Source organism: Bos taurus, chromosome 27, assembly GCF_002263795.3.
Source record: "Bos taurus isolate L1 Dominette 01449 registration number 42190680 breed Hereford chromosome 27, ARS-UCD2.0, whole genome shotgun sequence".
Taxonomy (NCBI): Eukaryota; Metazoa; Chordata; class Mammalia; order Artiodactyla; family Bovidae; genus Bos; species Bos taurus.
In genome coordinates, this window is record NC_037354.1 from 16,173,784 (window position 1) to 16,187,787 (window position 14,004).

At 40.6% G+C, this 14,004-nt stretch overlaps 1 protein-coding gene and 1 long non-coding RNA gene across 3 annotated transcripts; one reads left to right on the forward strand and one right to left on the reverse strand.

The window, feature by feature from the left end:
• Positions 1–2,162: 2,162 nt before the first annotated feature.
• Positions 2,163–4,269, reverse strand: LOC132344049 (uncharacterized). Its single transcript, XR_009493132.1, has 2 exons — positions 3,019–4,269; positions 2,163–2,407 (listed from the first exon to the last, which is right to left on the reverse strand). It is a non-coding gene; the product is annotated as an uncharacterized lncRNA (long non-coding RNA).
• On the forward strand, positions 2,491–13,789 carry TLR3 (toll like receptor 3). Of its 2 annotated transcripts, none has more exon segments than NM_001008664.2 (6): positions 2,491–2,635; positions 5,131–5,582; positions 7,081–7,272; positions 10,150–11,999; positions 13,042–13,201; positions 13,204–13,789. In NM_001008664.2, coding segments are annotated over 5 exon segments (2,712 nt in total). In that variant the 5' UTR covers positions 2,491–2,635; positions 5,131–5,138; the 3' UTR covers positions 13,270–13,789.
• Positions 13,790–14,004: the final 215 nt, after the last annotated feature.

A 14,004-nucleotide genomic window follows, 5' to 3' on the forward strand; every position in this document is an offset into this window, starting at 1 on the left:
TAATTGCATTATGAGATCACCATAAAAATTATTTTGGGGAGCCATTCATTAGTTCAGCCAACATTATGGAAAGCCTGATATGTACAAGAAGTTATAAGGCATAAGAGATGGGTGTGTTGGATTATGGAAGAAATGAATTTTATGTAATGATGTCTAACACATCACTCCAAAATTTTTTGATTTAGTACATCACGTTATTTATGTTTGTTCTTCTGGAATTGTTGGGGCAGGACTTGTGGGCACAACTCGTCTCTGCTCACTGGGGCATCAGCTGGAGTGACTCAACTGGGATTGGAAGACCCGGTCCCAGTGTGGCATACTCAGTGGCCATCTTCTGGCTGCTCCGTTGGAGATACCAGCGAGACCCTCGGTTCTCCTCCCTGTTGCCTTGCACAAGGCTAGGCTGGGCTTCTCGCCACATGGCCACTGGGTTCTGAAAGGAAGCGGGAAAGTCCTGACATGCCAATGCTTATCCAGCCTTGGCTAGCTGCCTGCTTACTAATATCCCGTTGGCCAAAGCTAGTCATGTGGTCAAATCCAGGGTCAATGTGGAGACCACTCAAGGGTCTGAATATTGAAGGGCAGCCTGGTCCGTTGGAGCCAGCAGCGTTAACCTACCATGGAAGAGTGACCGGAGAGTCACACACAAGTACATCCTGCCCTGCCTTTGGGGGCTCACAGAGGAGAAACCTTCTGGATACTGGGAATGTTTTACTGCACATCCCAATGCGTAGATGTAGTGGATAAATCGTTTACTCAGGACAGCTACCTGCTTATGCTTATAGCATAGACGTGACAACAGAGGCTCAGAAAAATGTAGCCACAAGGTGGTAAGCCCAATGCTGGGGCCCAGGAAAGGGCATTTTGCATCTGAAACAAATGTATTTCTTGCTCTCATTTCTGCAGTCAAGTCAAGCTAGTGACAGGTTTCACCTGTTTCAGGCTCTTTTCTTCCCTTGTTTGTATAAAGCATTGCAGCAGCTTGCAGTATGTCCTCAGGCAAAGCCCTCTTCTCTCTGTGTTTCATTTTCCTTCTTTCTCAAACAAAGAAGCTGGATTCAGTGATCTCTACAGTTCCTGCCGATTGTTATATTTTACTACATAACATGATAGTGAGAAATGGAAAATTTCCTGCCATATCAGTAAACAAGGATGTCATAGTTATCAGCGATTGCAGCCCTCCAACCTGAGCTGTTCAGCCCTGAAGGAACTCAGGAAGGAAAGAATACCTGCCATTTAGCAGCCATCGGACTGTAGCCACTCCCCACAGTGAGCCCTGAGGAAACTCAAGATGTGAAAACATAGGATTCTGGCCCCAGATAGCTAAGGTGTACATCAAAGGAATGATTTCAGTGGAACCAGACTCTTGCATCTTCCTATACATAAAAAGGTGCTAAATTCCTTGAAAAGTGTTAGACACTCAGTCCTGTCTGACTCTTTGTGACCCCATGGACTGTAGCCCACCAGGCTCCTCTCCCATGGAGTTCCCCAGGCAAGAATACTGGAGTGGGTTGCCATTACCTTCTCCAGGGGTTCTTCCCAACCCAGGGGTCTCCTGCATTGCAAGTGGATTCTTTACCATCTGAGCCACCAGGGAAGTCCTGAGAAACCAGGAAGTCTGGTTTCTTTAATTAATGATGGTTTCTTTAATTAGTGATTGAATTGATACTCCTGACTACCTGCACTTGGTTGGAAAACTCCCATATATCCTAGTTCCTCCTCTTGCCTCCTCTGAATAGTTTCTCAGAGCTATCTAAAATGCTATCTCCCGGGCTGCATTTCTCATTTTACCCCCAAGCAAACTTACCTCCCAACTCTAAAAAAAAATTGAGTAATTAAAAAAAAATTAATCGTATCATGTTACATTAACAATGAAAAAGATGTGTTCATTTTTTTGACAAGCATATTCCTTACACTAGTTGAAGTCAGTAAAGCTAATTGATAACTAAATAGCGAATCTGAATTTTCTTTTGATGTGTCTATTTGTTCCCTAACAGAGTCTGACCATGTAAAGTGGAACAGAATGAGTTAGGACTGGCTCGTGGCTTTGCCAAAGCCAGGTTTTCCTCTACTGTGAAACTTGGTCTCTTTCATCAAAAGGTTAATTTCTACATTATTTGCCTTCCAAGGTTGCTGAAAAGATAAAGTGAGATAAGAGAAGTGAAAGTACTTAGCTTTAATTAGGGACTGAGGGTTTTTTCTGTTCCTCTAATCACATTCTACTAGATTTCTGACAGCCATGCATCAGACTTCAGTTTGAAAAAAAAAAAAATAGAGGAATTCACTCTCAGTCAGATATTCATCAACCTCTAGAGTATTAGCTCTGCTCATATGAAAGGGTGAAGTCTTAATTCTTTCAACATTCTCTGTCATTGTGTCTGTGACCCTTTTAATAAAACCGAAGGGACTGTACATGGAAAAGGAAAAAGAAGACATTTTTAAGAAGCAATAGAAAACACTTCTGAGACTGTGATGTTTTTCTTTTGAATGTACCAAGTAGAAAAGCTTTTTTTTTTTTTTTTTTTTTTTAACTTTAGTTTCACTTTCAAAACTGCAGCACATTCCCCACATGAAAACGAACTGGATTTGGACTAATGAAAAAAGGAACGGTCAGCTGTCGTCACAGTAAGTGAAGGTACATTTTTTACATTCTTACTGGGATAGGAGCTCTCATGTTGGGTAAAGCTAGAATTACATTGGTTTGAACATTCTTTGGTCTTTATTTGATCTGGTGCTTGAAGTGGAGTCAGAATCATTCAACAAGGAGAACAGAGGAAAGGGGAGAGGGTGAAGGAGTGGGGAGAAGTGTATGGTAACACAGAGAGCAAGTGACAGCAGCAATTTCTAATTAACGTGATGAAACATTTTGTGTGGTATTCTTTTTCTTTGTGATGTTCTGTAGTGGGAAAGCACACTGAGGAAGTGATAGAAATCATTTTGCACCCGCCTTCTTAAAACAAACAAAAAATCATATCTTTTCTTAAAGATACAAAGCCTTCTGAGCTTTAAAGAACTTACCTCCTTTTCTCAGTTTTGTTGGCTGGAGAGGAGATAGGGGCTGACATTCGATAGTGAATCTGACTATGAGAAAACATTCAGGCTTTCCTAGGAGTGAGTAAACAGCTTTCTTCGGCCTAAAAAGGAAAATGGAAGAAGATGAGACATGGAACAATGTCCAGACGTGTAGAAAGGTCAGAAATGAGTAAATGTGGGTTGATCAGCCTCGGGCAGTACTGGTTTGGGGAAGTTGGCTCCAAATTTTCAAGTTGGATTACATGTTAGTGTGTGTCTGCGTAAATTTAGGGGAAAATGTTGTGAATTTACAAACCAAACTGTACAAGCCAAACTATAAATAAGGATTAAGCAGCCTGGCTCCAGACGCCATGTCCCAAACATTATTGTCTTTCACTTGGAAAAAGAAATGTATAATCCTAGGTTTTCCAAAATTGCAAGGCTCAGTGAATCTACTTTTCATCTCTTTCAGCCTTTCTTTGTTTCTATTACATCTCATGAAACATCAGCTCTTCATTCTCATCTCATTCTCTCGCTGTGTTTTTGTTTGTTTTACCGAAGTACATTCTAGAATTAAAGTCCTTTATGTAGGTTGCTTAGTTATAAACTTATGGAGTCTGTGCATATCTCAAAATGCTTTTTCCCCTTATCTTTAATTGTTCAGCCTGACATGAAATTTGAGGTTCAAAATTATTCCCCATGAATGTTTTGAAAGCTTATCACTATTGTTTTCTAGTGACTTATGTTGCTGGTGAAAAGCTTTGTAGCCATCAGGATCTCTTTCCTGTGGAAGTAATGGATCATATATGTTCTCCTTAGAGAGTTTTAGGATGTTTTTGGTGAGTGATCACAATTCTGAAGTTTCATAAGAGTATGTGTATTTTTCCTTTTTCACTCACCCTGCCTGGCATTTGGAGAGTCTTTTCTAGCAGATGAAGTGTTATCTCCAGATCTGGGAATGTCTTTCAGTCCTTACATGTTTTATAAATGGCTTAATCCTTCTCAGTAATTCTGATCTCTAGCTGTTGCCCTTCTGGAAGCAGTAAATGTCACCTAGACAAGGAGGGGAGTGTATTTCGGGGACTGTGCCTGCAGCTGCTGCTGCTGCTGCTAAGTAAGTCGCTTCAGTCGTGTCCGACTCTGAGTGACCCCATAGACGGCAGCCCACCAGGCTCCCCCATCCCCGGGATTCTCCAGGCAAGAACACTGGAGTGGGTCGCCATTTCCTTCTCCAATGCAGGAAAGTGAAAAGTGAAAGTGAAGTCGCTGAGTCTTGTCTGAATCTTAGCTACCCCGTGGACTGCAGCCTACCAGCCTCCTCCATCCATGGGATTTTCCAGGCAAGAGTGCTGGAGTGGGGTGCCATTGCCTTCTCCAGGGACTGTGCCTATGAACTGGTAAATAGAGGTCCTACCCTTATGGTACTAGGAGAAGAGTTTTAGGAATAGGTTTTAAAATGAGAAATGTAACAATAGATTAAATGAAATAAAAAATAACTAATGAGAAATGTGAAGAGGATGAGGAAAGAATATAATTAAGTTCCCTATTTTTGGGGGTGTGGGAAGAAACTACTTAACGTCTGGAAATAAAGAAATGGAAACATAAGGATATCATTCAGGTTTGGGTAAGTGACCATGAGAATTAAAAGTAGAAGCTGTTAAGAGGTTCACCTTGGAAGTTTGCAACTGTGCCGTGTGCTTCGCTTAGTCGCTCAGCTGTGTCCGACTCCTTGTGACCCCATGGACTGTATCCTGCCAGGCTCCTCTGTCCATGGGGATTCTCCAGGCAAGAATACTGGAGTGGGTTGCCATGCCCTCCTCCAGGAGATCTTCCTGACCGAGGTATCAAACCCAGGTCTCTCATATTGGAGGCAGGTTCTTCACCACTGAGTCACCAGGGAAGGGGAGAGTTTGTGGGTTCCATTTGTGAGTTTTTTGTGCTGATTCAGTCCACTTGATGTATTATTTGTATAAAACATACTTGTTTATCATAAATGTTATGAGTATCAAGAGGACACATAGTCACGTTTGGTTGCATATTATTACAAGGAATAAACCAATGAATATGAAAGCGTATGTTATTAATGCTGTCCATTATGTCTATGCTTTTCTTTATAAGGCAAAAGCATGAGCAGACCTTTGCCTTATCATATCCACTTCTTTTCGGGACTGTTGACCTGTTGGATACTGTGTACATCTTCTGCCCACAAATGTACTGTTAGACATGAAGTAGCTGATTGCAGTCATCTGAAGTTGACGCAAATACCTGATGACCTCCCAACAAACATAACTGTGTTGAATCTCACCCATAATCAACTCAGAAGATTGCCACCTGCCAATTTTACGAGATACAGCCAACTTACTATCTTGGATGGGGGATTTAACTCCATCTCAAAGCTGGAGCCAGAACTGTGTCAAAGTCTCCCTTGGTTGGAAATTTTGAACCTCCAACACAATGAGATATCTCAGCTTTCTGATAAAACCTTTATCTTCTGCATGAATTTGACTGAACTCCATCTAATGTCCAACTCAATCCAAAAAATTAAAAACGATCCCTTTAAAAACCTGAAGGTAAGAAGGAAATGAACATTTTCATGTAAGAAATGAAAAATATATTATCAAATATTGTTTTCAAGTCGTTTATGCATCATTAGACTTTGTAGCTATCGAGGTGAAGAATGAGAAGTCTGATCTACATAAATGGGAAGAGGGGTACCCCACACTCAAATATGGCCATTATGATTGGAAATATTTTCAAAAGAGCAAATACTGTCTTAAGTCAGTTTCAATCTTAATTATAAAGAACTCTCCTCTCTTGCATCCTTCCACTTGAAACAGAACTTAGATACAAGATGTGGAGATGAATCAGAATATCCCATGATGAAAGGCAAATAAACTCTCAGTACTGCTGATTTAGCATCTGCAGGGATGAAAAAGTGTCGAGTCCAAAATCTGATTTAAATAAAGTTAACAAATTGACCCATTATAAAGCAAATTGTTCAACTAAAAATTATCTCCTTTTGATTTATGAAATCTTCTACAGTATTGCTGTATTTTTCTTGTATTTTTCTTGTCAGCACTTTGCTTGAATTGTAAATCCATGCAAAATGTATGCTAAATCTGAGGCAATTATTAAGTGCTTTTTTATATCAAGGTTATTTTCAGAACTCTTTGTTTTCTTCATTTTGTGGGCTAACAAAAAAACTGAGCATCCCTTGGCCTTAGATACCAAGAATAATGAACACATTTAATACGCTTAGACATATTTATAAAATGATTCATTGGATAGCTGGAGACTTGAAATGCTTTCTTGTCATGCCTGATGTTGATGTGGAAGAAATGTCTTTGGACTCAAAGACCTCAAAATCTGGTTAATTGCTTGCAAGATGTTATTTTTATTTTTAAAACATAAATTGAAGGCTTATGCTATTAATAGACATTACATAAGACTTTGCCCTAACATGTATCAGCTTTTCCTTATGTTTTACCTGAGTGGAAGTTTACATATTCAAAAGTAGCACGAAATGGTAAAACATCCCAAAGCACAGACGAAACAAATAAAAATTAGTATTCTGTACTAGTCAGGATGCAAAATTTACACAACCACCAATATTTCTCAATATAAAAATCCTTTTAAAATTTCGTGGCCAGTAACATTCTCTTCATGCCTCTTAAGACGCTGTTTCTTCAACTTTTTTTCTGTTGTTTAGATTCAAGACTAATGCATGACTATTTACTTGATAAGCGACATGAATATTTCCTACATCATAAATGAAAGCTTATTATAAATAAGTAAAATGCTTATTAAGAATATTCTTTACATCATGACAAATAAAACTTGTCCTCATATTTTGGAAGAGAAGTAAATTCTTTGAATTAAGAAATTCATCTTTGTAGCAATGGTGTTTTCAGTAACAATCAGGATTTCTTACTACTCCTACAGTTTTCTAGAGAATAATTGAGATGTGCTATTTTGCTGTCCAGTTATTTCTAAGATGCATGTACATTTAGAAGAACCATTTTTGATGCCAAGACTATAACTTACATACATATTTTTTTTCCTCCTCAGAATTTAATCAAATTAGACCTCTCTCATAATGGCTTATCATCTACTAAATTAGGAACTCAGCTCCAACTGGAGAACCTCCAAGAGCTTCTATTATCAAATAATAAAATTTCTTCACTAACACCAGAAGAATTTGATTTCCTTGGCAATTCTTCTTTAAAAAGATTAGAGTTGTCATCAAATCAAATCAAAGAGGTAAGGTAAAAATTCCTTTGTACTTTTCAGTGTGGGCACACCCTAATTGTTTCATATGGATGAGAATCTAAAGCTAGAGATGAGGAAGGGATGATAACCTTTGTCATGTTTTCCAGAAATCCTTCACACATACTGCTTTGGGCCATTGCCATCAGCCTCACAAGAAAGTGAGTTTGGTAGCTATTAGAATCCAGAATCTGGGGCTGTGCTGTCAAAAAGAAGTGGAGGGTCCACTACAGACCAGAACTTTGGCCTTGGGGAACTTACATACTTTTCTTGGTCTAATTTCCTTGCCTATAAAGTGGAAATAATGCTACCTCTTGTACAGAAGTCCTGGAAAAGTTAATAATAGTATGATGGTTAAGAGCACAGACTTTAGAGTTGGGTTAGCTGACTCCCTGTCTGGGCTTTATCTGTTAACAATTATGTAATTGGGCAAATGATTCAAGTTCCGTCTACTTCAGTTCCCTAAATCTAAAATGGATATAGTAATTACACTTCCCCATAGGGCTGTGTGGGGAAGAATTTAGCAGTTTCTGGCATGTAGGAAGTTCTCGATAAATGATACCTTGCATTATATTTTTACAAACATCTTCCTATAACGGAGTAAACCTAACCTTTTTTGGGGGTCTATGACCATCAATTTGCTAATGATTTTTGCATACAGGTATGTCTGTATTTTATTCCTTTACAAACCAAGAAGAAGAGTATCGGGAATTCTAAGCAAAATCAAATTTTTTTAAAGCTATGTTGATTTTTCAGATAAAAAAAGAGACTGTGAATGAAATTATCCTGAGATAATAATTAAATATCTTACTCAAGCTATTTGTGTTCGTTTTGAACAGCATTTTTTTGTTTAGAACATTTATTGTAGAAATATGTAAATAAATAAATGTAAAAGATGTTAAGTAATGAGGGAAAAAAATCATCCAAATCCCCACGATCCAAGGCAACCAGTGTTAGAATTTGGATATGTTTGTATCCAGCTTTTCTCCATGTAATAAAAGAAATAACAACAGAGCAACTGAAATTCATACAGTACTTATGTGTCAGGCATTGTGACAAGTTCTTTTTTTATTAACCTTATTTTGTATTGGGATATAGCCGATTAACAATGTTGTGATAGTTTCAGGTGATTAGCAAAGGAATACAGCCTAATTTTATACAGTTCTGTAACTAACTTATGCTTATCGTGGTTTTACACAGGAGTAAATTGAGGGACTTCCCCTGGCGATCTAGTGGCTAAGACGCAACACTCTCAGTGCAAGGGGCCCAGATTCAATCTTTGGTCAAGGAACTAGATTCCACGTGATGCAACTAAGAGTTTGCATGCCACAACTAAGTCCTGGCACAGCCAAATAAATAAATAACTTAAAAAAAAAAAAAAAGAGTAAATTGAGATGAGGAAAAGTTAAGGAACTTACCCAGAATCTCAGGTGATGGGCTGGTAACAGAGCTGAGTTTCTGCAAGTGTTAGACTAGGGCATGTACTCTTCCCAGCTGTGCTGTATTGCTTCTCTGAGGATGATGGTGCATCCTGCCTTTTAAAATTAATATCATGTCATGAGTATCCTCCATGTCATTAAGAGTTATTCAAAAATTTCATTTTAGTGACAGAAAAATAACCCTATCATATAGATTTACCTTAATTAATCTGACCCTTAATTAATTAAAGACCCTGATGCTGGGAAAGATTGAGGGCAGGAGGAGAGGGGAGTGACAGAGGATGAGATGGTTGGATGGCATCACTGACTCAATGGACATGGGTTTGGGTGGACTCCAGCAGTTGGTGATGGACAGGGAGGCCTGGTGTGCTGCGGTTCATTGGGTCGCAACGAGTCGGACACGACTGAGCGACTAAACTGAATCTAATCATTTTCCTGTTTTGTATTTTGACTCACTTATGATAAAGCACACTTTCTTTCCATGTCTTTGTTATTTCTTCCATTAGCCCTAAGGTCACAGAAGTGACATGCTAGAAACCAGAGCCTCTTTGCACTCCCGGTAGACTTGATCTATCCTCTCTGGATTCCTTCTCTCCTGCCTTCTGCCCTCTTGTTCCAGCACTGAGTCCCAGGGCAGCCAAGGCTTCCAGTGAGGGACTGGGGGGCAGAGCAGAAGGCAGATGGAAACAGAATAATGAAATAGTCAGGAGAAAACTTGTTGGAAAAACAGAGAGTGTCAATGGAGCTCAGAGTCACAGAAGGGAAAGTGCCTGTCAGTGAACACTTCGGTCAATGGGTGGTAATAAAGTCCGCTCATTCATTCCGGGGTGTTCACTGAGAGCAGTGATCACCAAGACAGAAACAGCATCTGCCCCAGAGCTTACTTTGCAAAGAGTTTACTAATAACAGTTATACTCAGTGTGGTGAAATAAAAGGGCTAAGTGTGTGTGTTAGCCTCTCAGTCGTGTCCAACTATTTGTAACCCCTTGGACTGTAGCCCACCAGGCTCCTCTGTCCATGGGATTCTCCAGGAATACTGGAGTGGGTTGCCATTCTCTTCTCCAGGGGATCTTGCCCACCCAGGGATCAAACCCAGGTCTCTCGCATTGCAGGCAGATTCTTTACTGTCTGAACCACCAGGGATGCCACTTAACCTAGTCTGGGAGATCAGGGAAGACCCTCTGAAGAAGTGGCAGGGAGGCCAAGATGTGGGTGCTGAGTAGTGGCCAGTGACCATGGAAGTACAGGCTGGAGCAGGAGGCGGGTGACCCAGGCACAGAGGAAGGAGCTGGGAGAGAGAGGGATGGAGTGAAAACCCGGAGGAGGTGGTGAGAGAGGAAAGGAAATTGAGTCAAGAACTGTGCCTGTTTTCCAAAGGTCATACAGACTGCTGTGTTTTCAATACTAACCTCTTCTTCCATCCCACTCTTAGTTCTCTCCTGGGTGTTTTCATACCCTTGGAGAATTATCTGGCCTCTCTCTGAACAATGCCAAGCTGAGCCCCAGTCTCACAGAGAAGCTCTGCTTGGAACTGTCAAACACAAGCATTGAGAATCTGTCCCTGAGCAGCAACCAGCTGGACACAATCAGCCACACGACCTTCGATGGACTGAAGCAGACGAATCTCACCACGCTGGACCTTTCCCGTAACTCCTTACGTGTGATGGGTAATGACTCCTTTGCCTGGCTTCCACATCTCGAATACCTCTCTCTGGAGTATAATAACATAGAGCATTTGTCTTCTCGCTCTTTTTATGGGCTTTCCAACTTGAGACGCCTGGACTTGAGACGGTCTTTTACTAGACAAAGCATTTCACTGACTTCGCTCCCCAAGATTGACGATTTTTCCTTTCAGTGGCTAAAATGTTTGGAGTACCTCAACATGGACGATAACAACTTTCCAGGCATAAAAAGAAATACTTTCACGGGATTGGTGAGGCTGAAATTTTTAAGTCTCTCCAACTCCTTCTCAAGTTTGCGGACTTTAACAAATGAGACATTTCTATCGCTCGCTGGTTGTCCTCTGCTCCTACTCAACCTAACCAAAAATAAAATCTCAAAAATTCAGAGTGGTGCTTTTTCTTGGTTGGGGCACCTGGAGGTCCTTGACCTCGGCCTTAATGAGATTGGGCAAGAACTCACAGGCCAGGAATGGAGAGGCCTAGACAATATTGTCGAAATCTACCTTTCCTACAACAAATACCTAGAGCTGACCACCAACTCTTTCACCTCAGTTCCAAGCCTTCAAAGACTGATGCTCCGAAGGGTGGCCCTGAAAAATGTGGACTGCTCCCCTTCGCCTTTTCGCCCTCTTCCGAACCTGGTCATTCTGGATCTAAGCAACAACAACATAGCCAACATAAATGACGAGTTGCTGAAGGGTCTTGAGAAACTAGAAATTCTGGACTTGCAGCATAACAACTTAGCTCGGCTCTGGAAGCATGCCAACCCTGGCGGCCCTGTTCAGTTTCTGAAGGGCCTTTTTCACCTCCACATCCTTAACTTAGGGTCTAATGGCTTTGATGAGATCCCAGTGGAAGCCTTCAAGGACTTACGTGAATTGAAGAGTATTGATTTAGGAATGAATAATTTAAATATCCTTCCACAATCTGTCTTTGATAATCAAGTGTCACTGAAGTCATTAAGCCTTCAGAAGAACCTCATAACATCTGTTCAAAAGACTGTTTTTGGGCCAGCGTTCAGGAACCTGAGTTATTTAGATATGCGTTTTAATCCATTTGATTGTACCTGTGAAAGCATTGCCTGGTTTGTTAATTGGATTAATAGTACCCACACCAACATCTCTGAACTGTCGAACCATTACCTCTGCAACACTCCGCCCCAATACCATGGTTACCCAGTAATGCTTTTCGATGTATCACCCTGCAAAGACAGCGCCCCATTTGAACTCCTTTTCATGATTAACATCAATATCCTTTTGATTTTTATCTTTATTGTACTGCTCATCCATTTTGAAGGCTGGAGGATATCTTTTTATTGGAATGTTTCAGTGCATCGAGTTCTCGGTTTCAAAGAAATAGACAGAGCAGAGCAGTTTGAATATGCAGCATATATAATTCATGCCTATAAAGATAGGGATTGGGTCTGGAAGCACTTCTCCCCAATGGAGGAAGAAGATCATACTCTCAGATTTTGTCTGGAAGAAAGGGACTTTGAGGCAGGTGTCCTTGAACTTGAAGCAATTGTGAACAGCATCAGAAGGAGCAGAAAAATTATTTTCGTTGTAACACAGAATCTATTGAAAGATCCACTATGCAAAAGGTAGGTGAACACTATGACATTTGAAATGTATTCTTATCTTTAAACTGAGCTTTTATTTTGTTTTAATTTTATTTTATTGATTTGGCTGTGTCCAGTTTTAGTTGCAGCAGTCGGGACTGTTCATGCATTAAAGGGGTGCATGGGCTCTCAAGGTGGCCCATGGGCTCAGCAATTGGTGGCATGTGGGCCTAGTTTCTCTGCAGCAAGTGGGATCCTAGCTCCCCCGTGCATGCTTGCTCAGTCACTTCAGGCATGTCCAACTCTTTAGTTCCCCCACCAGGGATCAAACCCATGTCCACTGCACTGGCAGGTGGAGTCTTTACCACTGAGCCGCCAGGGAAGCCTCTGAACTACCAGAAGGAAAGTGAAAGTCGCTCAGTCCTATCCGACCATTTGCGACCCCATGGACTCTACAGTCCATGGAATTCTCCAGGCAAGAATTCTGGAGTGGGTAGCCATTCCCTTCTCCAGGGGATTTTCCCAACCCAGGGATCAAACTGCCCGTCCCATATTACAGGCGGCTGAGTCCTTAAGGAAGTCCCTGAACCACCAGGAAAGCCCCTGAATTGAGCTTTTAAATATTACTAACATTATTACTCCGGAGAAGGCAATGGCACCCCACTCCAGTACTCTTGCCTGGAAAATCCCATGGACGGAGGAGGCTGGTAGGCTGCAGTCCACGGGGTAGCTAAGAGTCGGACATGACTGAGCGACTTCACTTTCACTTCCCACTTTCATACATTGAAGAAGGAAATGGCAACCCACTCCAGTGTTCTTGCCTGGAGAATCCCAGGGACGGGGGAGCCTGGTGGGCTACCGTCTATGGGGTTGCACAGAGTTGGACACGACTGAAGCAACTTAGCAGCAGCAGCAACGTTATTACTCACAACTCAAAGTATTTTAAAAATAAAATTAAGAAGAAACATAACCTGGGTTTTAGTGACAAGACTAAAGTTAATTACAAGGAGAATGTTAGATTTTAGAGTGTTGGGCTGTTAAAAACTGTGTATTGATGTATGACTTAATAATGTTTTTAACTTAGATTCAAGGTTCACCATGCAGTTCAGCAAGCTATTGAACAAAATCTGGATTCCATTATATTGATCTTTCTTGAGGAGATTCCGGATTATAAACTGAACCATGCACTCTGTTTGCGAAGAGGGATGTTTAAATCTCATTGCATCTTGAATTGGCCGGTTCAGAAGAACGGGTAAATGCTTTTCATCATAAATTGAAAGTAGCACTTGGGTCCAGAAATTCAGCACATTAAATTTATTTAAAGACTGAATTAAAGGAGTAAGTTTCCTAATTTAAAAAAGTTCCATGGTAAATTTACATTTTCCTTGACAATAACATAAATCTGTTCATTCATATTCCTAAGTAAGAATATCACCACTATGTCTCTTCTATGGAAATATGTCTCCCTATTTCAGGCCTTTTGTTACCAATTGACATAATCTGACCCAAAATAAACATATAAGAATATCTTTTACTAATGAACACACAGGTTACTGAGGCCTATGAAAACAGTTTTGAAATAGTCCTCAATTTAAAGAAAAGTTAGAGGTATATGAGGGTTTGTGATAAATATATCGGTTATTTTTTTTCTGGATGCACTCAGAATAAAATATGAGTTTTAATGGGTACAATGCTATTTCAGTTGTGAAAGGGTAAAACGTACACCTATATTTTTAAAAGTTTAATTACAGCAATTTTTTAATTGAAAACTTTATGTTTTAGTGGTGCCTGTTGCAGTGTTGATTTTATTAAATATTAAATTACATTTTAGTATACACATGTGTGTGTGCTCAGTTGCTGAGTTGGGTGTCTGACTCTTTTTGACCTCGTGGCTGGGATCTTCAGTCCATGGGATTTCCCAGGCAAGAATACTGGAGTGAGTTGCCATTTCCTTCTGCAGGGGATCTTCCTGACTCAGGGAGCAAACCCGTGTCTCTTGTACCTCCTGACTTGGCAGGCGGATTCTTTACTACTGTGCCACCTGGGA